General features: G+C 41.5%; 1 protein-coding gene across 1 annotated transcript; it reads right to left on the bottom strand.

Annotated features, from left to right (window-relative positions):
* On the bottom strand, positions 1 to 27,382 carry adss2 (adenylosuccinate synthase 2). The gene is made up of 13 exons (XM_041947182.1): positions 27,117 to 27,382; positions 17,004 to 17,106; positions 13,591 to 13,659; positions 13,435 to 13,485; positions 13,218 to 13,284; positions 9,716 to 9,823; positions 9,057 to 9,138; positions 8,847 to 8,973; positions 6,778 to 6,932; positions 6,087 to 6,211; positions 5,682 to 5,779; positions 4,993 to 5,142; positions 1 to 3,834 (listed from the first exon to the last, which is right to left on the bottom strand). Exons 1-13 carry the CDS (start codon positions 27,303 to 27,305, stop codon positions 3,782 to 3,784), a joined length of 1,377 nt encoding a protein of 458 aa, XP_041803116.1. The 5' UTR covers positions 27,306 to 27,382; the 3' UTR covers positions 1 to 3,781.

The raw sequence follows: 27,382 nt of genomic DNA, 5'->3' as shown, positions 1-27,382 counted from the left end.
TTGTTCAAACCCACAGAACTTTATTTTAAATTCTAGCGGACATCCCAAAGTTTCCACAGACACCAAATACCATGTCAGAATACATTTTTGGGAAATGTGATTTTTCCAACCTAAAAATGACTTTAATGTAAATAAAGGGGAAACCCGCATGTTTTTGAGTGTATATTGTGCGTACATAGCCAAAAACATTCATTTAGTCTTAACCAGATGTCAAGATAGGAGTCTACCCTTAAACTGAATGGGTGCAGGGAGGAAGGAAAAGTTTAAAATAAAGGGAAAGAAAAGAGAATGAAAAGCATTCAAGACAGAAATGAACACTGCAGATTTCAGGTTTAGAAAGGCGATTCAGAGAAAGTTGGCAGTGTGAGCATGTAAAGGGATAAATAATCATTATTACACAGCAAAAGAGGAAACAACAGTGCAGCTGTTAGGAAAGAATGACAGATACCAAACATACACTGTTCAGTAAAGCAGATGGAGAATCATTCTGGTTCACTGTTTTAGACCTCTTTGCCACCAGGAGGGGGCGCACGTACATGAGCAACAGTGTGTCCATCAGAAAGTCAAGTATGAAAATGACTTTATCAATGGGAGCAGCTTTGCTTCAACAAAAAGCAAAACTGCTTTTCCAGAATTCAGAAAACATTTTAAATTTAAGAGCTGTTGAGACTACACAGGGCTTTGTTGAGTTCACAGCTGTTTTCAGCAGTTACACACAATCTCAAGACTAAAAGCAGCAGGAAGAGTACATTTAAAAAAAAAAAAAAGAAATCCCCTCTGATCAGTGTCCTGAGAGAAGTGTTTCAGACTGAGTGGTCGAGCTTGGGTCACCAGAGAAGAGGTGGATCAGTTTTATATCATCCACAGAGAAGTTATTTTCCAAAAATTATTCCAAAACAATCATTTGACTAAATGCTTCCCAGTACAATTAACTTGACGGTTCACTGCTTCTTTAACACACTGAATGCAAATCTGTTCATGTCATCATGTTTATACTTAATTGTGTTTTGGAATAAAAACTCCAAACTATGTGATGTGTAAATACTTGCCTAATGCAAAACAGGTTGTGTTTCTAATATCTGACACAAAAACAGAAACACATTCAACTGCATCTGTAAATAATTCCTGTGAAAATAGAATATTTTAAAAATCTGTTGGTGCGTCAAATTACCACAATAAGTGGAAATTATATTTTTGGGACAAATTGGTACGACAGGTGCATGTGTACAATATATTTTTTTTTTTTCACCAAACCTTGTTCAGTTTTTTTGGAGTTGGTTTCCAGTTTCCCACCTCGAATTAAAAAAGATGTTATTAGTGGCTCATTAAAGGAGCATGCTGTAAGTTTTACACAGAGTTCAGTTTACTTGTCTTGAGGAGACTATGAACTGTTCATGGTCTTCTGTGGCTGTGGAGGAGATGGCCAAAGTCTGGTCTAATGCCACATTCATGTCATATTAAAATAATTCCATGTCTGGCTTGTTAATAATGTTCATATCAATATCCAAGTGTTAATTACAACTGGGACTTTACTGAAAGCTGTATATATACTGTATATATATCCAACTCAGCACTTTATAAGTGCCTAAAACCAAACACGGCCAACTCAGTCTGCTCATGTAATTATACCCAAATTTAATGTAGGTACTATATTGTCAGTTTACAGTGTTTTATAAATTCTGCAATCATAAATTAAAGTTTATACCACCTCCTTCATTTGTAAGATCATGTGAATGCTCAGTCGCAAACATGGGAATCTTTACCATCTCTACATCCCATATGACGTGAACTTGGCATAATCAAAGGCACCACTGCGCAGCATTGGACGCATGGGGATATGCACGGAAGGATCCAGCATTTGAGGAGTTTGACCCCATACTAGGGACTAAAAGTCAGGATATATTGGCCTGTGCTACTCCAATTATTATTATTATAAAATCTGCCTCCAAATAATCCCCCAACTGCATGGAAGAGCAATGCTAAATCACTAGAGGACCCCTTCAACAGAACAATCCAGGTATCTAAAAACCATATCCAGCGGTATACAAAATGCATTAAATGCCAAGTTTATGTCATTTTGTTTAGACTGTAATTATGAGCAACTGATTTGGAAAAACACAGCCTCCGTCTGCTAGCTGTAATTCCGAGTTGGATATTATCAACACTTGTTGGCAAAATGGCTGGAAAGGCATCACCATCACTGGCAGTTACATCGAATTAAAATCCAATAATGACACTGATACAGGAGAGTCAGTGAATTTAAAAGGAGCTACTCAGTTTGTGTGTATGTGGTTTCCTAATACTGTTAACGTAGCTTAATTCAGACCATTTAAATGATGTGACTATAAGACCAACAGTCAGGGTAACCATCTCGGAACAATACGTGAACAATCCTGAGTCACCGTAAAGAGAGATTTTCCTGTTCTTCCCATTCTGCCAACATTGTGTGAATGCAGCATCAGACACAGTACCATTTTTCCCGCCGTGACATCACACCACCAGCTAGCTCTGATTGGCTTGTATGGATGGTGTCATTTCATTGGTGAAACAGTGAGGAGTACCAGTTTTTCTCTAACAGCAAAATGCAGCCCAAGACTAAATTTATTTTAAGCCTTTTTTTTTCCTGCAATGGCAGAAGACTGGAAGGAGCAAGGAGAAAGATGACGACATGTCTTATACAGTATTTATAAATCCATATTTACACGTTTCTTTGTGTAAAAGTTGTTACCATTGCCTTCACATACATTGAACTTAAAATGCAAGAAATCATGGTAATAATAAGATAAACAAACAGTAGGATGTGAGTAGAAAGATGTTGGCCTACTTAATTTATACCAGATTCTCTGTGTGGAAAACTCACCTGTTAAAATTAAACTGAAAGCACGAACCGCCTCACAGAACAGGAAGTTCAGTGGACGCAGTCGCTAGCTACAGGAAATTTAAAAGAATATTTTTTTTGGTTGAATGACAAGGCAACATAAGAAGTCTTTACTCCAAACATCTGCTGGATGGCGGAAAAACAAAGACGAAAAGACACATTACAAATATTAAAGGATCCCTTTATCATGTCAGGATGTGCTGTAAACCTGGCAGAATAAAACATAAAGCGGATATAGTCCAAAGCATCTAAAGTGCCGAGGTTAAAACTTTGAAAGTGATTTACACCAGACTGGCACAGCGCATTTAAAACACAGCATAGATTAACAAAAAATACACTTGAACAAAGTTTGACCAACCAAACGTCTGTGGACAGTTCCTGCGGGCAGGTGTCCCGTGTCTGCATCGGTGTGTGTGTGTGTGTGTGTGCTGAGTCCGTTCCCTCGTGTCCTCTCTCAGACCTGATGGCAGCTGGTGTTGCCGAATGTTTTGTGTGTCTCAGGTAAATGGCTACAATATAAACGGGGACAAATGAATGAGGGACTTGACTGTCAAACTGTCCTAAAGTTCAAAGCTGTTAAAAATCCAGATGGAGAAGCTGGGAACCATTCATACAGGGGGGTCAGTCTGATGGGAGTCTGATCCAGAGAGGTCTGGTCTGTAACATGATACAGTCTGATCATACACCGATAAAGCATTAAGAACAGACATGATGATCATGTCTCTCGTGTCGGAGAGTTGAGACAGGTAGGTTGTGTGTGTGTGTGTGTGTGTGTGTGTGTGTGTGTGTGTGTGTGTGTGTGTGTGTGTGTGTGTGTGTGTGTGTGTGAGTGGGGGAGGGGAAGAAGGGTACAGTTGATTCGCTGCTGTGCATCCTCTTTGATTGTGTTTCTCCTCCCTTCGTCTAGAACAGTTGGATCATGGACTCCCGAGACTTGCCCACTCCGATCCACTTGACTGAGGAGACAGAGAAGCAAAGGTAGGGTTTCATTTCTCTACTGTAGAGGCTGGCCTGTTCTGTTGCCATGGGTCTCCGGTGTGTGTGTCAGTCAGTATGTTTACATGCAGAGAAACCAGGTAATGCAGGTAATCAGAGAACGTGTTTACAGTCAAACCTTCAGTGGTAGAAAACAACTGATTTAGACTCCTAGAAGCTACTTTCAGTTTAGGGCTGTCACTTTTTATTCCTTCTTTTTATTTGAATTTTTGTTTGAATGTGAGGTAAAATGAAATATTCAAAATGTAATGGCCGGTTTAAATAAAAAAAGTACAGTATATAAATGCAACAGATGTTTATCAAAGTAGTTTGCCTTGTGGTCCAGCAGGGGGCGTTCTTAACATTTACATGAGCTTGACCTATTGAATGTCCTGTCCACCCATGACTTCACTAAGCTAATAAATAAAAATAAAGGAGGACACTGGCGAGGAAAGCTGTGCTGATCAGATCATCATGACACTGAAGGATCTGGGAGGGACAGTGTGTGGAGGCACTGTGGGTTCTGACATGTAGACGGCTAAATTACCATAAAATATCAGGCTGTTTGACAACAGGAAGCTGTGATAACATCCAGGACTGGAGAGAGCAAACTGTAACATGTGGAGAGAAATCTGATTTGTGTTGATGTTCATTAATTGGTGAGCATGATGCTGCTGCCAGTGTGCTCTCTCTGTCTGGGTCAGTTTGGGTCAACTGCAGTTTGCATCTAAAGGTTCAGGTAAAGTTTTCCAGAGGACCGTCTTTTGGGAAATCCTGCAGGATTACTATGGGACACTGCTGTCAGGATGTAAGACCCAAGCCACGGGGGTGGATGAGTGATGGAAGAAATGTATATTGGTCAAATACTATCATTGGCAAATTGTTTTATGTGGCGATTCCGAATCCGGACAGTTAATAAATACAGGATATGTTCGACAGAGGTCTGTTTTCATGAAATGCTCCAAATAGGAAATGAACAAGCTTCATCTTTGCTGGTTATTTTATAATGTTATCATGATTAAGGATAAAACAATTAGTCAGTTAATCAATTGTCTGATTGACTGAAAATTTATCAGCAACTATTTCACTAATCATGTATCATTGACTGTGTGAGTGTGTGTGTGTGGGGGGGGTCATACCAGGCACTCCCACATGCTCCTCAACGTAGCGGACATACTTCTGGGCGTTCTCCGGCAGCTCGTCGAAGCTTCTCGCAGCCGAGGTGTCGCTGTTCCAGCCCGGCAGCGTCTCATACTGTACCTCCACACGCTGCAGCACCTCCTGATTGGCTGGCACAGAATCAATGAAAAGAGGGGTTGGGCGGCGGGGGTAATATCACACCATTAGCTTTACAGGAGACTGCGAGCAAACAGCTATGACAACAGATCGATATGTTTCTGCCATGAAATGGAGCTCTCTATAAATAATCGCATGGACTGGAAGAAGAGGAAAAGCTGGAGGCAGGCCAGCGACAGGTTAGACTACAACCTCTGATGGCGGAGATGCATCAGCTACACTTTCTCACTGACAAGGCCTGATGTCAAACATCAATAACAGTGAAGGGGGAAACACAGGAAAAACAACTGCATCTCAGCACATTTAGTCATTTGAGGCACATGTGAAGGGAAAAGGTAAAGATAAGCTTGTCTTTAAATTCTAAAATTTCACACTGCTGTGTACTAATACGTTATTCTCTCTACCTGTGCCCTGAGCAACCAATAGGAAACAGTTTTTAAAGACATTATTCTCAGCCTTTCAATTATTCTTTTATGTGCTGGAACTGATTCAAACACTTAGGCAACAAGCGCTCAGCCCCACGCCGGCTCACCTGGAAAGTGAGGTATAGTTTGGTTGTTGACTTTGTACGCTACGCCCACTTTAATCTCAGCAAACACATCAAGTATGTCCAGTTTGGTGAGAGCTAAACTGGGAAGGCAAAGGAGACAGGAAGGTTATAACAGACAGCAGAGCCTCTTACTGAACACACAGGTCACTGTGTCACAAACAGCTTATAACCAACCCTCATCATTCTCTGAGAGGAAAGATTTGCTTTGAATACAACACAAAAAAATACAAGCCAAATAAACAAGAAGGAATATAATATCTATAGAAGCTGCACACATCTGGGGAAACTCGACACGTTTATCAAGCCATATATGTATTGGGTAGGAAAAAACCCTCACTGTAATAAAACCTCCAATAACCACACATGAAACGTGCACACTGAACTCACGCGGTGAAGCCATTAATCATGTGGGCATATTTGATAAGCACCAGATCCAGCCAACCACATCTCCTCTTCCTGCCTGTGGTCACGCCCACCTCCTTCCCCCGAGTCTGAAGGAGCTCACCGACGTCCTGAACAAGACAACAAGATGAGCGCAGACAGTTTGTGAAAAGCGTGAATATGTAAATATTCTAAATATAACGGACACTTGAACTGATATTGATTATTTAAGGTGGGCCTTTTTTTAAGGTGGAGAAAATATTTTCTGCCATCCCCGTCTACGGCAGTACATTGTTTTGCTTTTGTGCAGGTGATACTCTCTATTTCTCCAAAGCGGGGGCATGCAGACCACCATTTACTGTAGGTAATACACCGACTGTCCATACGTACCTCATAAAACCCCACTTCAAGAAACCTGAACTATCCCTTTAAGATCGGGCTCAGCATTCAGGCCTCGGTTTTAGGCCTGAGCAGATGCCACTGACAGATTTACTGATCTTAACAAAATGAAGTTTATTTTGTATTATTTTGGCAGTGTAGCAAAACCTCCTCTGGGTGGCGCTGTCTTAAAGCTACTCACCATGCTGTATACTATACATAACACGCCATGACATGATTCAAAAGACATAGTTCTCGCGTCTTTATGTCATGTTTGCATATCTGCGGGTGGTATAAGTTACTGTGTGTGTCCTCTTACGTTGCTCTGCTCCGAGGGGAAAGCTCCGATGCCGACTCTGGTGGTGTACGCCTTGACGACCCCGTAAACCTCGCCGACGTTCTGAGGCGGCATGCCGAGACCCGTACACACCCCCCCCACCGTGCAGTTAGACGATGTCACGAACGGGTACGTCCCTGCAATGACACGAGGAGAAAACACTGATCGCACTTTTAATTTACACCTAGAATACTGCATGGACAAGCATGCGACAGAAGAAAAACGTGGGAAGATTTGTCGAGAGCAGGGGCTTCCAAAGTCTGACACTGTGACCCCCGCTCGGACAAAATCCAAAAAATCTTTACACCAGTAATATTTTTCTTTGTTTCACTTCTATTCTGTAGATAATTAAGCTCCAAGTTTTGCAACAACAGTTCCCATAATCCTTTGGGGGATTTGGCTATGGTTTCAGTGAGTAACGCTATGGGGTTAACATTTTGGCAAACTGGCACCATTAAAAGCATGCCAAATTAGCTGTTAGCAGTTCCTATTTGCATGTTACCCGTGAATGCACGGACAGCTACCACTGGATTACTTTGATACAGAAGAAAAATTAAAAACACCATGATTCTAAGGCAAATTCTAGCGTTACAAGGAGGGTCTCTTTTCTGATTTCTAAGGGGATTTATTGGACGTTTACTCACGATGAATGCCAAAAATAGCAATATAAATCACTCCAAAACTATGTCTGTGTGTTCCGACTCTGAGAAGGAGTACAATGTTTGACGTAATTAAGGTACTTTAAAACGACCTTAAGTGCTTCCATGAACTGTGCGTCACCCACAAGTTTTCTTAATGAAGTGAAGTGTTTGCAAATACTTGGCTAACCAGCTTCTAGATTACTGAGCTCCCTGAAAAGAAAGAACCTTGCCCATCTGACACTTTGAAACAGCACAAAACACTCTGCTAAGTTTACAGCAACTTCATCAGTCTGTCTCTTTCTTTTAACCATAGCCATGGATGTCCCTGAGGTGATAACCACTTACCTGAGCTCTAGCTCAGATATTCATAAAATGGTGTGCGTCTTTCAACTACTGCAATAAAAGCAAACAAAGATTGAGTTCCGCGCCTAGATGCTGGAGGCATGCAGATCATCCCGGTGTTCAGAGAGACTGTTGTGTAATCAGCAAAGAACAGGTTCGATGGCTACAGCAGCCAGTGTGTCCATCAGCAGTCATGTGTCCTGTCAAAGTGCTCTTCAGCTAAACACTGATGCCCTACATGCTCCCAAATTCCAAAAAAAGTCTTGCAAACACCAGAGCTGAGTGTAAAATGATACAGAAGAAATGAGGGCTTGGTCCTACTGTGACTTTTGCCACAGCCTCTAATCAAGTATAGACAGAGTCAGAATCAGAAATAGAGGACACGCAGGACACTGTGCCCTGATACCACCACAGTGATTACAAGCATGGTGTTTTGATAATAAGCAGCGCTGAGTCTCGACTGTAATTTAATCCGCTCAGTGCTGTCACTGCTCTCACTAATGACAGGTCTGCTCTGTTACAGTGACATATAATGTCTAGAAGATTAGCATGTTGTATCTGGGTGTCATTATCACAAAGGAAAAACACAACTGTCAAGTTTTCAAACAACCTTTTGAGAGTATTTCTGGATTAAATGATTACTCTGTACGTGTGATCGACTGACTGACAGACTGGTGATGCAGGACGCCCTCGTGCTCATGCACAGTCAGGTGGCATTAAGTGGTGCAACTGTGAGCGTGCACGTCAAGCCTGGATGCCAGAGCACTTCAGTAGCAGTTAGTAAACTTACCATCATTTTTAGTCTGATCTCCAAGCAGGCTTTTGTAAAGAACATCACAAAGCTTAAGTGTTTCAGGGCAACGTCACCGGGTCACTGTAAATGCACTCGACAGTGCTTGGTGATTAGAAATGACATTTATTCTCAGAACACAAAGACACTGGCATATTTTCAAAAGGACAATTGGAAAATTGGAATTTAGAAACAGAGCCAAAACAGGTTAAGAGTAAGGCGTGCTTAGCTGCGGTGCACATGCGCACTCACACATGCACACACAGCGATGTACTGACCAAAGTCTATGTCCAGTAGTGCTGCGTTGGCTCCTTCCACCAGGATCTTCTTAGGAGGACCATGAAGAGCCTCGTACATGTAGTGCACCCCGTCTCTCACCATGGGCTTGATCCGCTCCACGTAGTCCTAAAAACCACAACATACAAAATGTTAGTGCAAAGAAGAGAGTTTAATCTGTCTAGAAATATTTTCTGTTTGATTTCTTTTACCTTTAACTTGACCAGCTCTCCCTCTATGTCAATCTCCAGAGTGGGGTACATAGCCTTGTACTGCTGGGCCAATACTTTATACCTGCAACAGCCAACACTGATCAGCTTTGATCAATTTCCTCTCACTCAAAAATGGAAAAAAGCTACTTTTTGAATGCTGTGTTATGACCAGTCAGGAACTACACCCCAGGAACCACATTTAGGCTGCATTCAGAACTGACATCGGCCCTGCGTGGAAAGCATGCATGTGAAATAGCAGAGGGCTTCAGCAAAATAAAAAGTTGGTGTCATCTGCAAAAGAGTTGAGCTTTTGCTGGATCATAACTTGTAGTCATCAAGCAAATCAAATATATGACAACGTGAATGCCATTATTTCTACTATTTACTTTGTGTATGTTGCAGATGTTGTATCCTGTAGGTAAGCTACAGGCTGAAATGCAGGTTAAGATTCTGAGGTACTGAGGAAAAGCTTGATTGAGGGAAAGGGGCTGTAAGACATAGAACAAACAATACATTACTAAGAGACTTAAATTCCTATTCTTAACTTATCGCCCAAAGGTCTTTGGAGAGCGTTACCGTTGGCACACTGGGTAAACATAATTAAATGCAGATATCATCAAAACCCCAGACAGAGATAATCCTGTACTATTGGCACAGACCTTTCAGAGAACTGGGTGAAGTCAGCCAACAGGTCACATATCCTGAGACCACTACGTGCCGCCTTGGCTGAGTACACTGGACCAATCCCCTTCTTTGTTGTCCCGAGGCTGGATGGGGCCAAGAGAGGAGGGAGGGGAGGGGAGAAAAGGAGAAGTAGCATTAGCATGTCGTCTCAGTCTACATGTCTTTTTACAGTTTCAAAGTTCAATGTGTCATTACATAAATTACTGTGTAACTCTTTAACACCTCCGGACCCAGTAACAGTAGTTTTCACAGAGGCTTACAGGACCAAAAGTCCATGGGACTGCTTCGGAGCTGTGATTCGAGTTTAAGATAAAACGAGCTGACATTTGACCTGCCATGTCTGATTGAAGAAATGTTCTCACATCACCGAAATGGGTGCAGACCAGACCAAGCTGTTAACTGAGCATTGTGACAACAAAACCTTACATAAATAGTCCAATGCTAAAAACTTGTTATTATCAAAAACACAAAGCAGATGTTCCGCACTGTCATTGTGCCATTTTCTACATCTCTAGACTTTTTTCTCTAGACCAACACAGTATGCTCCCCTTATACATGGCAGAGTACCAGAGAAGGACGACTCAAATAACACGCTACCACCGGTTAACCATTTACACGTAACACACTCAAAAAGCACCTCTTGTAACTTGGTCTATTAAAAGGAAGGCTGGTCACAGCAAATTTTGCTAACCCTGCAAACTACAGAATAGAAATAGCCATAGATCCTCTATGGTTACCGAGTTTCATCATCAGCACCAGCCGGCGTGAAACATGCAGTATCCAATCACCAGTGTGCAAAGAGTGAAAGCCAACATGTTTTTGAGACTAGTTGCCAGTGGTGTACTCAGATCCTTCACTTAAGTCAAAGTAACAATACAACCATGTAAAGATAGATAGATAGATAGATATACTTTATTTATCCCAAGCTGGGAAATTGCAGTGCAGCAGCAGCATTACACACAGTGAAATAAGTGAAAATAAGACTATAAGACACAGGCTGCTACAGCTCCGCTGTCGAAGGGACAGATACAGGAAATCTTTCCTGCCACATGCCATTACACTGTACAATAACAGCTGAAAATAATAATAATAATACAATACTTCTATATTTTATTATGTATATAATTTTTTACTGCTTGCTATTTTGATATTTTATTATTATGTATATATTTTTTTACTGCTTGCTATTTCGATATTTTATTATATATAGTTTGTTCTTACAGTCACGGTACACTTAATTTTCACTGCCATTTGCATTTGATATTCCTTTTGTGCAATACTTTTTACTACTGTTTTATTATATTATTATTTTTTTATTTATTATTTTGTTATGTATATAATCTTTTTACTACTCGCTATTTTTATATTTTTACTATGTATAGTTTGTTCTTTATAGTCTTATTTTCACTTATTTCACTGTGTGTAATGCTGCTGCTGCACTGCAATTTCCCAGCTTGGGATAAATAAAGTATATCTATCTATCTATGTAAAAACACTATTTGTAATTAAAGTCTGTATTCAGAAGTTTAGTCAGGTAAAAGTACACAAGTATTATCAGCAAAATGTGATTTAAGTATAAAAAGTAGATGTACTATACCTTCTGACTGATAAATTACCACATATTACATTATTAGATATGTATAGACGGCTCTATAGCTACTATAAAAATGGTTGTTGTGAGTGATCAGAGCGGTGCATCAACCAACATGAGTTTGTTTCAACCGTTCTTTTACTCTGACCAAATATTTTCAGATTTGAAGTTTGTCATATGTTTGCAGCATCTCAGTGGAACTGCAGGACTGTAAGACTGTCCTTGTCAGGTTTGAAAACTGAGTTCAGGCTAAATTCTGGCTGAACCAGACTCATCTTCAGGTATCTTGCGAGATGCCTGAAGATGCTGGAAGTCCACCAGCCTGTCATACAATCTGCTTTAATCTTATAATGACTGTGCCATTAAGGCACCCTGGTGAACATGTGTTTTATCTCTCTCTCACACACACAGACACACACACACACACGCACACACACACAGTAGCTGGCTGGGTGTTTGGGGCTTTAGTTGCTGAGCTGGTAAAGACAGCCCAGCTTTGAACAGGACTACACTGAGTCTCTTTTCAGCTTAATATTCTGAATGCCCCACAGGCTCATCTTAACATTCCTCACATATGTTAGTAAAATAAAAATAAACCCAGTCATTCAGTCTCTCAGTGATGAAGCACTTCAGGCAGAGTAGCGTTGAGATTCTAAGCATGTGTGTCACTGTGGAAAGACATTTCTCTACGTATGAAACGTGAAAATAAATGAGTATGCAAAGTAACACAGAAGGAAATATAGATTTCTGTTCTATCTTAATAAAAAATGTTATGAATAGTATTTTAAAACTGCAATAACTAGGGGCAAGTTCTGAACACAATGTTGACATTTCACCTTTTTAGTTGATATGGTGATATTACACTTGCAATAACATTTGCACACCACTCTTATCAATACAATCAGGACTATTGTATGTTAATTGTTTAACCTTTGTATATATGTGGAAGAGTGCACACAACGCTGAGTGCCTACCGATGTGGCCCGGGTTCAGTTGCAGCTCAGGGCTCTATGCAAGGCTCAGTTGGTGACTGAGAGCATATGTTGAGGAGAGGAGAGCTAGTTCGGTGGCTCAAGCCTGAGAGCATTATGTCATCGATGTGATTGTTGTGGAAAGATGAACTAAGACAGTTTTGGTCAGTCTACTTTTTTCTGTCGAGTTCAAATGAAGTGTGTTCTGCGATGATAAAATTACTGTTTCTTTAAATGGAGTCTGGTGGCTTTGGTGAGAGCAATGTAACGGTTATTTCTGGTTAAACAAAAAGGGTCTTACTCTATTATATCTATTTAACTAAAAGGTCCACCTCTGCAAGGATCCTTTCCATAAGAGACTCTTACAATGACAATCTGAGCCTGCCAGTGGCAAAAACAAACAGTTTCGACACATTGACGGTACGCTGATGGTGTGCAAACCCCTGGAGCGATTACATTGCAGCCTGTTTTGTGGCTGCTGGCTGCACGGCTCTCGTCAATACTGGACTGGACTGAAAACTGTTGTCCCCATTACTCACTTAGACACAAATACATAGGACAGTAGGGTCTGAAACATAGATAATATCTGACCAGAATTTCTCCCGTTTGTCCATGACACTGAAATCTTTCAGGACACGACTGACGGGGAGATGCAGTCCAGCGTGCTCCTCAGCGCAAGATAAACCAGTTACTTACTGGTTGAAAGCTGCTGGGCTATCGAAAGCAAAAATAACTGAAATGGACATCTCTATTTTGGAGTCTAAAACACATGTCCCTGGCTGTTGGGTGTTGGCAGTGACTCACAAGATCCAAGATAAGTGTGTGTGTGTGTGTGTGTGTGTGTGTGTGTGTGTGTGTGTGTGTGTGTGTGTGTGTGTGTGCGCAGCAGCCATTTTTAAGCACCAGGTTTCTTACTTCTTGCCTGCTTGCTCTTGTCTCTGCTGTTCCTGAACGCCATCAACTGCTTGGTGGAAGTCAAACACTGTGGAGGAGGGAGAGAGGGGACACACACTCTCACACACCTCAGATAAAGCAGGGCTCACTCATCCCCACACACACATTTCTGAATGCATACATTCACACATAGATAGAAAAAAAAGAAGAGTCCAGGGGCGGACCTGGGAAAACTCACCAATATGTGCTCTGTCTGAGATGATCAACCTTTTCCCCCAGTCTTTTAGACCTACACACACAAATACACTTTGAGTCCTCACCAATTAAAGCACAGTCTGTTCTGTGACTGCCTGGTATAAACTGCAGGTGTTTAAAACAACTGTACGCCGCTCACCTTTTCCTTTCCGTTCGTTCTTCTCTGCCTCTTCAAACAGGCCTGGAAGGTGGATCACTACACCATTGCCTAAGGAAAAAAATGAATTGTGTGACATTAAAGTCTTTGATAAAAACAGAACCATACAGAGCTTTTGATGGCTGTGTGCAAAGATAAATCTATTTCATATAAATGAATGAATACACAAGCAGGCCTACACAGTACTTTGTAAGTTTAAGGAAAACTACAATTACCACCTCGTGGTTGTATGCCTCCGCCAACCAATCAGGTTGCGGCTTACATTCATGTAAACTCACATAATATATGTTGTGAATACTTTGAAGGATTCTAATAAACAGTATTAAGAGTATTTTTTGGCTAAATGGAAGTTATCACTATTTTGACAATGTGTAATTTTAGTGAGAAACATGTTGTCTTCACTTAGAGATGATTTCTCCAGAGGACTACAGAGGACTGATAAGAGTTTCATCACATGGTGCAACAACAATCACCTGAAGCTCAATATCAGCAGAACCAATGAGCTTGTGGTGGACTGCAATGCTTCAAATATGGATGATGCTGCAAAGAAGCTACAAATTGCAAAATGTGGATGCTTCACACATCTATATCATCTAAACAAGCAGTACAGTTTCACGGTGGACAAACAAGATTAGTTTCATCAATTCAGTATCTGCGCAGATGTGAAATCTCTCCTTCTGTTCCTAAGTTATGGTGTTGAATAATGGCCAGAAAAGTGTTTTTTGCAGAACATTACAGTGAAGTTTACATTTGACCTTTTGATATAATCATCGCTTCATCATTCAAGCCTATGAGACATTTAGCCGACCTTTGACCACCACAGTCTAATCAGTTCATCCTTGAATCCAAGTGGACATTTGCTCCAAATTTGAAGAAATTTCCTGAAGGTGTTCCTGAGATTTCAGATTCACGAGAATGTGACAGCGACAGACAACGGGACAGCCGAACAGACAGAAAACATAATTCCTCCGGCCGCGGCTGTTGCCAGCTCAGAGGCATAAAAATACATTCATAAAAAAACGTATTGTGGACCTTTTAGGAACTTTCAGGTGAGCTTTTGTGTTTTGCCGGATTTTTGTAATATAACTCTGATTATTGGTGTGGATGGATGACGGGAGCCGATGATGGGCCGCTGTGCACATACAGCATTTTTCTTTTTACACTGTAGTGCCGCAATTCAGCACTCATTCATTGCACAATCTCGCCTGCCTGAAACAGATAACGTACAGTCTGACACATTGCAACCAAGATTTTATTAGACCCATCTAACACAATGCAATAAACGTGAAATCATCTAACACGATCATCTAAATTTACCTAGGTGTGTACTAACAGCCTAACTGTGATGTTAAGGGAAGTGCTGTATTTCTATTAGATAGAAATGGCCATAACGATGCCTGTTCACAAGAGTATTCAAACAGCTGGCCCTAATTATCCTTTTAACTGGGTTGCAACTGGAGGAGGTAAGGTAATTACTTTGACCAATTAAATGTAAGAAATGTGGAAAAAGCAACAAACACTCTTTCAATGACATTATGGGAACAAATACAGGGAATTTTCAGCTCAAGAACAGCTAAGACCTGAACACAGATTTGTTCCCAGCGCTGGAGGCCATGAATGTACTTTTACACGCGGGGAGGCGAATGACAGTAAAATAAACAAAAAAACGTCATCTACTCTGGGACAATGAAACCATTATAATAACACTATGAGTACAAGTGATCAGTGTTTGTTTGTTGTTCTGTTTTTTTTTTTTTTTTCAATTTTAAAAATATGTTTTGGCACTACCAAGTAACACCAATAATAATAAATACTTAGTCGTTGCTTTAAGACTTTATTTGCAAAATGACAAGCAGATATAGTAATAACTGACTAGAGTTCAAGGTATGACAGGAGTAAAAGTTTTATATTAGGTTAACTTTCCTATATTTTGTAGTACTGTACTCCAGGTTAACAAAACACTGGTCAGATTTGGGGAAGATGTCAATGGTTTTATGCAAACTGAATCTGAAACCAGTGGACTGACACCTGAGTGAATTCAGAGACCTGTTGTTCTAGACTACCTGGTTGACTCATTTTCTTTCCTGTGCATTTAATGTGATTGTAAAAAAAAAAAAAACAACAGTCTGCAGCCTCACATTCAATTACTGTTGAGATATTTCAGTCTGGACCAAAGCGGTGGAGCATCTGACAGACCAACACTGCCATCCACAAAACCAAGCTGCTGGCACGGCTATAAATATCCACGTACATGAAAAACAGCATCATTGAGGAAGAGATGCCAAAGCTTTATATATCCAATTTGGTCTCCATTCACTGGGAAATAATCCTTTTGCAGCTTTTTATGGACAGCAGTGAGAAGAAAATGGCAACCATGAATGACAAACCAGCCTGCTGTCCTTCTAAAAATGATCTTAACACGTTCCAAAGCACAACAAACCCAAATGGTGATCTCAGACTCAGAGAGAGAGATTCTGACCACATCTACAAAGAAACTTAAAATAGTCACCTCAGCTCAGCACCTGCATTTTATGATTTTTGCCTCTTGGAAAGCTCAATGTGCAGAATGGGAATTAGCTGAGAAGAGGTGCCTTTACAGAGCTAACAGCTCAAGCATACAGTTCTATCGTAGCACTGTTGGGCAGTTCGGAGTAAAAGCTTCCACCAAATAGGACGCATTGTCATGAAAATCATGTTCTTGGCGTCTACTGCTGGGGTTAATGGAAAAATCATCAAAAGAAGTGGAGTGAAAATGGCGAGAAAACTCAAATAAGTGGCTGATGCAGCTCCTTAAAGTAAAAAAAAAAAAAAGCTCTGCATGAATGCAATTTAAATAATATTTTTGTGATATTTGTCCTATTTATCTTGTAAATAAACAGATCGACTGATAAAACGCAAGTGATGAAAATAAATTTGGGTGGGACTGGTACCAAATGCACTGCAACACCATCATTCTGAAGTGCATGTCACACATGACACACCAAGCTGCAAGTATTTCAGTGTTTGAGCCTGCAGAATAACATTAATGTGTCATATATCAAAGAGGAAAAGGGAGAAATGTGATTAGGTATTGACAGATCATACAGCCATACATATTAAAGTGCAGCTGTATGGAGGGTTGGGAGCCAGAAAGAAAGAGTAAGACACCATTAGCTAATGAAGTTACTGCAGATGAGTGGATGTGATGTAGCCTGCAGGCTGGCTCGGAGTCAAACTGGTCACATTCACCGTAGCAGTCGTCAAAACTCAGGCAATAACTGCCAATGACGAGTGGCGGGCTAAAAGGAGTCTGCGTCAATTCATCAAGAGAATAGCGAGAGAGATGGCCTTGGAGCGACGGCCTGCGCGTAACTGTGTGTGAGCAAATGGTGCGTGCGTCCGTGTGCATTACACACCAATGAAGGCGGTGACCTTGGGGTTGATGATGCCGCTGGGGAGGAGGTGAAAGTCGTACTCCACCGAGTCGACCACCACTGTGTGTCCTGCGTTGTTGCCGCCCTGCAGAGAGGAGACAAAGAGCGATGAGGAGAGATAAACAGAAGCACAGAGAGGCAGACTAATCGAGGCTATGTGACTTTGGCTGAGCTGGAAGGAAGGCTGAATAGTTTGGCGAGCAGCAACAAGCATCATAGATAAACCACTGGCTACTGTCTGTTAGGATGTGTGCTGCTGCTTAGAGACTCCTGCTCACCATGCACTAAGTCCTCAAGTAAAAGTCTGCAGCGTAAACCTACTGACAAACGTGTGCACAGTAAAACTGATGGCTGGCTCTGTGGATTATGTAAATGCCCCACACCCAAAACCACACACTGTCAGGACTTGCTGCTCCCAACTCCTGCATAAAACAAACAAACATCTAGCTGGAGGAGTAATGTGTTGTTTTACAACTGTCTAACAAGCTAGCCTGATTTTTTGGCAGTCAAGCCTGGAATATTTCCGTATTCTTATTCTTCCACATTCTCATTCTCTTCTCTTCCTTTTTTTTCGGGTCAGATCAACTCAACTCTCCTAACTGGACAAACATCTCGTAAATCGCTCATTTCAGGCAGATGAATTCCACCTCTTCATCAGGATGTGTGTGTTTGTGTCGTTTCATCACTACTAGCATAATCTATTCCCACAAAACTGACAAACAAGGCTGCCTATTCTGCACCTTTTGTGTGCAAGTTTCATTCACAAAGAGCAAAAGTCCACAAGTACAAGATGATCAATCCCACAGATTCTCTTTGAATCACTTCTAAAGCCACTTAAGAACAAATTTGTTCTAAAGTGGTTCTTGCATGAGGTCCAGTGTCACTGAGCTGCTAAACAAGCAGCTCAACCTCGGATGGTAACATAAGTTACAACTTCACGCACTTAAATACAAGAGGTGGCTGCCATTAACTCGCCTGCTATCACTTGATACAGCCCAAAATAATATGACCTGACAACATTGTTTTTAGCTAGGCAAAAGTAAATCAATCTGGGGACCCATCGGCCAGTGTTTCAGGGCTTCTGGTGTTTCCAGCGGACATCCTGGCCAAGACTTCCTCTTCCATGCACCGCTCATTGTTTACAGTCCGATTAGCAACTTGACCTTCACACGCGACAGCGACTCGACATTTTGGTTAACCTCTACAAAGGGTTATGAATGCAAGAGAGTTTTTAAAAAGTTAATGACTGAACGATGGGTTCCAAAATTAGATTTTCACTCTATTAATACTACTCGGACTACGGATTCTGATTCCAAAATCTTGTTCCTTGCCTACAGATTCCACATACATATACAAATATCTGACGTTAAAAAAGACATTAAACTGAAATGTTTTGTTGGTTCAATGGTTGATCCTTTAACCATTCAGGCAGCAGAACACAAGCTCAGATTTGGAGAAGTGAAAATGCAAACACGCCTGTGTAGGAGCCAGCAAATGGACTGCTAGGTTCATGAAGGTTAATGAATAGGAAGAAAGTTTCAAATCAAAGACTGAAGACTCTTTACTCTTCTATTTAACTCTGACAATATGTGCTCGCTGTGTGTTAATATAGACGCTGCATACAGTCCTGCACATGATTCAGCACAGCTGACAATGGAAATAAAAATACTAAAGCAGAGCCCAGAAGGGGAGCAGAAAGTCCGAGGACAAGACCGTCACAGTCTGACCTGCTTTGCTCCTCTCTGCTTTACGTTTCAGTCTGGTCAGCTTATACTCTGCAGCTCGTGGACTTACAGATGGAAAAAAGTAGAGGATGAAATCGGCAGTAAAAACAACGCAAGCAGAGCACAAAAAAAGGAGAGAAAGGAGAGACAGATGAAGCATTTTTGTTTCATGCTGCAGTGATAAGGCAGCTGCAGATCCATTCATGCCTCTGCAGCTTGCGTCACTGCTCACTACCTGAGGCGCCAATTCAACTTAGTCCATCCTGGAACCAGGATGTGTTCCTAAATGCTTTAGCCTGTGGATATAAATCAAGCCCAGCATGTGCTTTGACCACGTGGGTTTATTCCTGGCCACAGCAGTACCCTGAAGGTGGTGAGGGGGAACAGATGGGGGGGGCAGATGCCTCTCCTTTTTAAATACTTTTACGATCCATCCCATCCCCCACCGAACATAACTCTAGTTCTCATACAGTCCCGTGATTGGGCCTCTTATTGGCATCACGAGAAACCCTACTCCTGATACTCACCTGCTACCGTGCTGTGGTTTGTGATTGGCTAGCGCTGATTACCCACCGTGTTTTTAGACTACAGTAAGAGAGAGGATTTGATTTAACAAAGTGGTGTCGGGGAAGATGAGCTGTTTGGCAAGTTCATTTGCTCAGGGATTTTCCAGAAACAATAGATGGAGAAATATTCTCCATATATATTTACAGTCCATCCATACTGTAATTTTACTGTGGTCTATCCTGTACACGCAACATCTGTTGCATACGTGTTCTTCCTGGAAGAACGAACCCTCCTCCTGACGTTTCCGACATCTTTACCCATTAAAGGATTTTTTTTTTTTGCAGTTTGTCCTTCTCCGAATCCAGAGTCTAAGGATAGATGGTGTCGTAGGTCGTACAGATTGTAAAGCCCCTTGAGGTAAAATGTGTTTTGTGTGAAACCTGGATGACAGTTCGATGGACGATTCTCTAAAACCTCAAGTCAGGACCAGGGAAAGACACGGGTCAACTGGTTAACCAAGAATGAGTAATTATATGATATATAATATATAGGCGATTTCAATTCTAAATTAAGAATCAAGCAAAATGATCATTGGAATCAAAAACAGAATCAGTGATGTTTTTTTTTTTCTCTTCAACGCCGCCTACTTGCTCTTTTCCATCCATCCATTTTCTTCCACTTATCAGGGGCCGGGTTGTGGGGGCAGCAGTCTAAACAGGGATGCCCAGACTTCCCTCTCCCCAGACACTTCCTTCAGCTCTTCCGGGAGGACCCCGAGGCGTTCCCAGGCCAGCCGAGCAACATAGTCCCTCCAGCATGTCCTGGGTCTTCCCCAGGGCCTCTACCCAGTGGGGCATGCCCGGAACACCCTTGCAGGAAGGCGTCCAGGAGGCATCCGAAAAAGATGCCCGAGCCACCTCAGCTGGCTCCTCTCGACGTGGAGGAGCAGCGGCTCTACTCTGAGCTCCTCCCGAGTGACAGAGCTCCTCACCCTATCTCTAAGGGAGCGCCCCGCCACCCTGCGGAGGAAACTCATTTCAGCCGCTTATATCCGAGATCTCTTTCTTTCGGTGAGGACCCAAAGTTCATGACCATAGGTGAGGGTAAGAACATAGATTGACTGGTAAATCGAGAGCTTTGCCTTTCGGCTTGGCAGAGAACCTGGCAACTGACTGATCAATGGTCTCAATGGTAATACAGACACTGCCATTTCAATCTCGACTTGTTGATTTGATTTGTTTTTTGGGGGGATGCGTGGTCATAACTCAGCCTTTTCAGTTGTCTTTCTGTGGCTGTGAACTGAATCACTTACTTACTAATCAAGACTCCTCCTCAACGAATTGTCTTGTCAATAAAAGGTAAGAAAATAGTACAAATGTTGGTGACAATTTCACTCTGTCCAATGCGACTTCTTCAAAAGTCTTGTCTTGTTCAACCAAAAGTCCAAAACCCAAAGATATTCCATTTACAATCAGGTAATTGAGAAGCAGGAACCAGCAAATATTTGGCACTTTTGCGATGTGTAAAAGAAGCACAGTTCACTACAGTTTTTTCTTGTGTCAAAGATGACAATCAGATATTTAATGTCTGCTCGTCATCTTGTATCAAACAAACACTTGTGCTGTGTACAACACTGTGTCTGAGCGACAGGGTGCCATGGTGAACACAGAAACCAAGTCCTGATGTTGGCAACCACCTCCATTTTTAAGTATCATTTAACATGTCACTGAAAGTACTTCCAGCTATCTTGCGGTAAACTGATCTGCAGGTATGCAGGTATTTCTGCTAGGCAGGTAGAACATAGCTGACCTGTAAAGATCTTGTGCATACAACCTCTAGATACCAAAATGCCCTGTGAGAAGGCTAACAAGACCACGGTCTGCGTTAGCCAAACCATTGGTTTCATTGAACATCTCCATAGCAACTGTGTCAACTGCACTGAATCTGTATGGTATAGGTATTATGACATAATCTATGTCAGATAAAGTCTCCCGGCAAACAAACACAAAACAATGACTGAGCCCACAACCTAAACATGATCAGGTTCCTCAGAGAGCCACTCCAACACACAGGAAACGTCATCGGTTTAACTTGATCAGCCTGTTTCAGAGCCCTGAGGCCTGTTTCAACTATGCTTCTTATCTCCAAGCAGAGTACATAATTACCTAAAAGACCAACTCTTTCTGACAGGAATAGTTCACATGATTTACATGGCTGAGGTACTGTAGCGCAAAGAAAGGAAAGCCATGTATTGCATGTACTACTCTTGGTGCAGCCCAACATCTGCATGTTGGGTTTGCTGACTTGACCACACAATTTAAACACCAAACACTCACAATGCACAACAACAGCATGAAGCATGAACTATGTAGGGACAGATCCACTGATGTAATTGCAGCAACTCCACCAACTGCTGTAATGACAGTAATGTATTGACCACATTTCCTATGTTACATTTGTAAATGTATTATTTGGTGACTATGTTTAAAAAGGACTCTTATATAACGTAATGATTTTTTTCTCTGAAAGCACTGCTTCATGTTTTTGTCCTTTAGAATAAAACAGCCCATTGTTATTTCTGCAAATTGTCTATTTATCATAAAAAAAACATTTATCAGTAATACAGTTAAGATGGAAAAAAAATATAAGGGTTACATAGGATGTCAATTTAAGTGGCGCTCCTAAAGTTTGTGCTGGTGCTCCTAAAGTCTTCAGTGTGGAGTACCAGAGATAAAAATTAGTCTGGAGGCCTGCCTTTTACAGACTGCTGCTGGAAAATAATTCAGCTTTAGTCTTTCTCTGATTGTTTGATTTCTCCAGCTGTTTATCATCTTCTCAATTAATGAATTTATTGTTTTGACTCTAAGATGTCAGAGCATTGTAAAACAAAAATGCCCATAATACCTGTCCAGGTCCCATGGTGACACACTCTACATGCTTGTTTTGTCCAACTAACACAAAGATATTAAAAGTACTAACTGACAAAGCAGCAAATCTTCACTTCTGAGAGGCTGGAGCAGTTTTTTTTAAGATAATGACTTAAATGATTAATCACTAATCAAAATTAATTAATTTTCTGTTAATCACTAATCAAAATTAAGTAATTTTCTGTCAAATGGCTAATCGGTTCAGTACAGTCAAAATATTTTTATTAGCTTTTATTTTTGTGTATACTTTGTTTTAGATTCTTCGACCAATGGACAAACACAGTGAACAGTTAATTGCAAATATTGGAGCCTTTAAGGAGCTAATCAACAAATACCTGCACCATATACTTGTTAAAGCATGTTATGGATATATGACCTTCCACAATATTTACTGACTCTCCTGCTATGCCGCCAGTCTCCTGAGATGTGTTTTGATGGTAGCATGCCGAACTGTAAGGAACACCAAGCAAGACTGCTGGCAAAGCTCATTTTATAAAAAGATCAACGCACCCCTTCACTGCTCACTCATACCAAGAGGCCACTGGCAGACACACGCACGCGCACACACACACACACACACACACACACACACACACACACACACACACACACACACACACACACACACACACACACACACACACACACACACACACACACACACACACACACACACACACACACACACACACACACACACACACAATAATGTATGGAGGGGACGCTGAGCAGGACTGCTGCCAGAATGCAGTTTATTTTTGCGCGTCTCCTGCCTTGGCAGGACTGCAGGAACAAGGAGGCTCAGAGGCTCAAGAGAATCCTTGTTATGTCAACTTGTTATCAACAGAGACAACTAATAGTCCTCTGATTTCCACAGAAGTAATACGAGCAAACAAAAGATTAGCGACATTGTCTGCATTATTAAGGAGTCTAAAGGACATGGTGTTAAGTATATATGCAACTCACAATTACTTTCACTATTGATTGACCTGCCAATTATCTTCTCGATATGGTCTATGAAATGCCAAGAAGACGTGAAAGTGACACCTACAAATTGTTTATTTTATCTGACCAACACCCATTTCATTTAGAATCTAATACAAAAGAGAAAAGCAGAAACTCCTCACAGCTGAGAAGCTGAAACCTGCAAGTGTTTGGCATTCTTGCTTGAAAAAGGACTCAAAAATAATAGATTATTAAGCAGCAGCCAATTAATTTTCTTTCGACTGATTAATAAATTTATCAAGTAGTTGTTACAGCTCTAGTGTGAAACTTTGCTTTTCGGTACTGACTGTAATGTGGTCATAGCACAAAGTGTTTGATACTGATTCCCACTCTTCTTAGATCAAACAGCTTCTGATTGACATCATAGATTTGCCCAATTTAGACTGCATCTTATTGAGCCCGTGGTTCTGTTGTATGGCTGATTGTGATCACATAATGTTTAGATGTTTGATATTTGAAAAGTTAAGCATTTTTGTTCAATTAAACGAGGCTAAAATTGTTGCTGGCTGATTTTCAAATTCAGCAATATAGATATATAGAGCATCCTGGTGGACGAGTGATTAAGATGCATACAGCATAATCACGACGTCCCCATTTCAATTCCAGCCAGAAACTTCTGTTGCCCCCTCTCTCTGTCTGTTTCTATACTGTCAACTGTCCAAGAGCAGGCAAAAATGCCAAAACATAAAAAAATATGTATATATTTGCTTAAATGTGGAGGGAAAGGGTGAACGTGTGTCATCGTTATTCAAGGCAAAAAAGCAGACTTTTTAAATCAATCTGAGCCTTCAAGTAACTTCTAACAAAAAAGAAGTATTGTAATGGATCACATTTCTAAAGCAGGTTTCAAACCTTTAAATTAGATTTCATACGATGCTGAAATGAATTGAAACAAGTGGCTTCCTACTGACCTAAAATATATTTTTGTATTGGTAGTAATAAGGTTAAAAAATGCAAAAAAAACAAAACAAAACAAAACAACACTGCAACAGTCATGCACAGTAATGTTATTCTGACGTTATCGCCAATTTGCTTTTAGCTCAGATCAGTTTGTTTCCCCGGTCAGAAGAGTCAGACTCAGTAGCAGCAAAGTGTACACAGAAAGTACTGAGAGGCTGCGAGGGTTTGAAGTCTGTTCAACAAAAATAGGAAGTACTTCAAATTGTTGTGCTAACACACTATGAGTTCACACGTTTTATTACCCAGACAATCACTACTGCCAAAAAATAAGGTTACTATCAATTTGAGTCCAGACAGGTAGACTGTATACAGTTATACACCACACATGAGAGACTAGAAGTCCAAATATGGCCAGTCCACTACAGGCTCCAGCTTCCTGGGAGTAGATGTGACTCAAGTATGTGGCTTGAGGCCATCCCAGCCAAAGCTTTTTAAACATTTTAAGCGGGGGCTCAGTTCTCCCTCTGCTGCTTGCACTCACTGTCTCACCTATTCCTTTTCAGGGAGAACAGGGACATGAATCCTCCCAGTACCCACTGGGCAAAGAGCAGAAAAGGCCCTGGTCTATCCAACCGTTTTGCATGAGAAAACCAGGGTGCATGCAAACTCAACACAAAGCGCCGGGAGCTGAACCACTGAGCCGACATGCTGGCCAAGTCCAGATATAGAGTTAGTTGAGAGGTCACATAGCTTGATAAGATAAAATAACAACAATTACAATCATTTCAAGTGCTGAAACACTGAAGGTGAATAACAACTCGCCATTAGCTTGACAACCACTTTCTTTATAGTGCATGTGCTTTAAGTCCACAGCACCTATAGAAGATCGTTCACAATCCATTTAAGACAAAGCCTCATCTCATAGCTGCACACCCTTTTAACACGCCCCTCAAATCCTGACGTTGGATTGCTTTGGTACGAAAGCTACGTCTGTTTGTACAGTTTGACATATAGTTAAGTAAATGTTATCAATGTGTGTGCTTTGTTGTCTTGCCCAACGTCCCCTTCCATCCAGTCTGAAATGATAACGTGGTGTATGTACGGGCCCCTCAAAGCAGGACAGTGTGTATGAGGTATGTATGGATAGGTTTAAGTGCAGCAGCCTGCAGGATTAGCAACACTAGTTTGTTAATAAACAGACATACAGGTCAATAATCTGCTGGACAGTGAAAAACTGAAATTTGACAATATTTTAGATCAGATCTGGTGAGGTTAGCCAAACTGCAAGCCATGGGTGAAAATTTTAGTGGGCAAAAAGAGATGACCATTTGGAGAGGACAACCTCGAGCTGAACTTGCTAAAAAAAAAAATGAGATAAAAGTGAAATTACGAAAGTGAACCAGAGTTACAAGGAGAAGTTAGAAAGAGAGTTTTGCAATAACAATTTGCTCTGCCCTGGATGGTCTGCAAACTCAGCAACGCATAAGTGGTTCTTGATGGTTTTAAATGTGACAAACAGCAGGCACAGGAGTTCAGAGAGTTTTAACGTAGGTTTCACACCTGTGATTTTTCCGGTTCTGAAATGTTGTTCAGAACCGGAAAAAAATTGTGCACTGGATTCATAATTCACGGATCATTTGAAGAATGCTCTGTGGCCAAGACATCCCAAAGCTAGGAAGGGCCTGCTCTCCTCCTGTGCAGAACAATCAGGCCCCATCTTGGATTACATTTTTCAGTTGTCACTCTATCAACAGAGGGTGTGCCAAACAAACATAGTAATCCACCACTATCCATTATAATCCCAAAATTTGTAATGATTATAGGCCTGTTGCCCTGACTTTCCAAAAGTCATGAAGTCCTGTGAAAAACTGCTGAAACAAGATCGTGATCCTATTTTACAGATCTTATAGAGTCTCTTTTAACTTTTCCTTTAATCTGATGGTTCAGAAACCTCAGCAACAAGGCCAAAACACACTAACTCCTACAATGAAAGCGAGTAGCTGGATCTTGGATAGCACCCATCCCCGACACTAAAACATTTCATGTTTTGCCTTCTGGCCCTCGGTTCAGATTCCTCTGCTAACAGAAACAGGTACAAGCACTCCTTCACCCAACTGCCATTCTTCCTCTGAATGCAGGCTGAGGGAGGAGTTAGTGAGTCCTGCTCACCTGGCTGTGCGGTGTAGTTGCAAGGTGAGTCCTTACTGCACTGTATGTCTGTGCTCTTTTATGTACTGTACTTTGCTTTGCTTTGCTGTAAAACCAGTTGCTCTCTTGTGACAAAACAAAGTTGAAACTTGAGCATTCTGATGATTAATATTTAAGGTAATTTGGTAGTGAAAAATAATGACATTCAAAATTGTGGACAAAACGGACAAGTACAGGCATTCACTGCTCATTTCACTCAACTCCAATAACCTGATTAGTTCACAAATTGCATAACTTTAATGAACGTAATGCAGCATTCAAGACGAGGAAAAGGCAGCATTTAAGGCATGACACTGTAATGACCACAAACCCGGATGATACAGCGTAATATTAACATTACCTCCAGGCTCTGTCATTAAACTCCTCATGTACATAAGCCAGAGTGACTTAAAAGCAAACCTGCTGCCAACACTAGTCACTTCTTCTGCTAGCGAGCAGAACGATAACTGTCGAGCTTGGCTGCGCTGATGGTGGCCATAAAAGCCCAGTCAGGAGTGATGCACCTGGCCACTTCTGTTAGCCAAAGACACCTTCAGCCTTCTTGTCATGTGCAGGCGACAGGAGACAATTCATCACAGCATTATAGGTGTCTGAGTAGCTAAGCAGCTAGCAGGAATTCAAGGTGACATTAGCAAAACACTGATAACAACACGCTGGCTAAGATGTTGGTAAGCTAGCAAACTGACGTTAGCTTGCTGGAGCTGACACCTAACTTGACTTGTTTTAGCTCGCGAGCCGCCGTTAGCTACCTGCGGGATTTCCGGTAACTAGCTTAAACCGGGAACGGACGCATAACAAGTGAATGCAGCATGGGGCTAACCAACCTGACATCTGCACACCATGTCCGCGTCTTGTGCCAGAAGATCCACAACTTTTCCCTTCCCCTCGTCGCCCCATTGAGCCCCCAGCACCACGGTCACTTTGTTGCCGACGGGCGGTCTGGGTGCCCGTTTTGCCGGGCTGCCGCTGCCGTTTGGAGCCACGGTGGGTTCCTGACTCCCACTTTCCGACATTGCTGCTGGGTCGCTGGCTGACTATACTTGTGCGCCTTTTCGCACCGTGCTGTGCTGCCGCACCAAAGATAGCTGAG

The sequence above is a fragment of the Chelmon rostratus genome, chromosome 11 (assembly GCF_017976325.1).
Source record: "Chelmon rostratus isolate fCheRos1 chromosome 11, fCheRos1.pri, whole genome shotgun sequence".
Lineage (NCBI taxonomy): Eukaryota > Metazoa > Chordata > Actinopteri > Chaetodontiformes > Chaetodontidae > Chelmon > Chelmon rostratus.
This window is presented reverse-complemented; position numbering and strand designations above follow the sequence as displayed.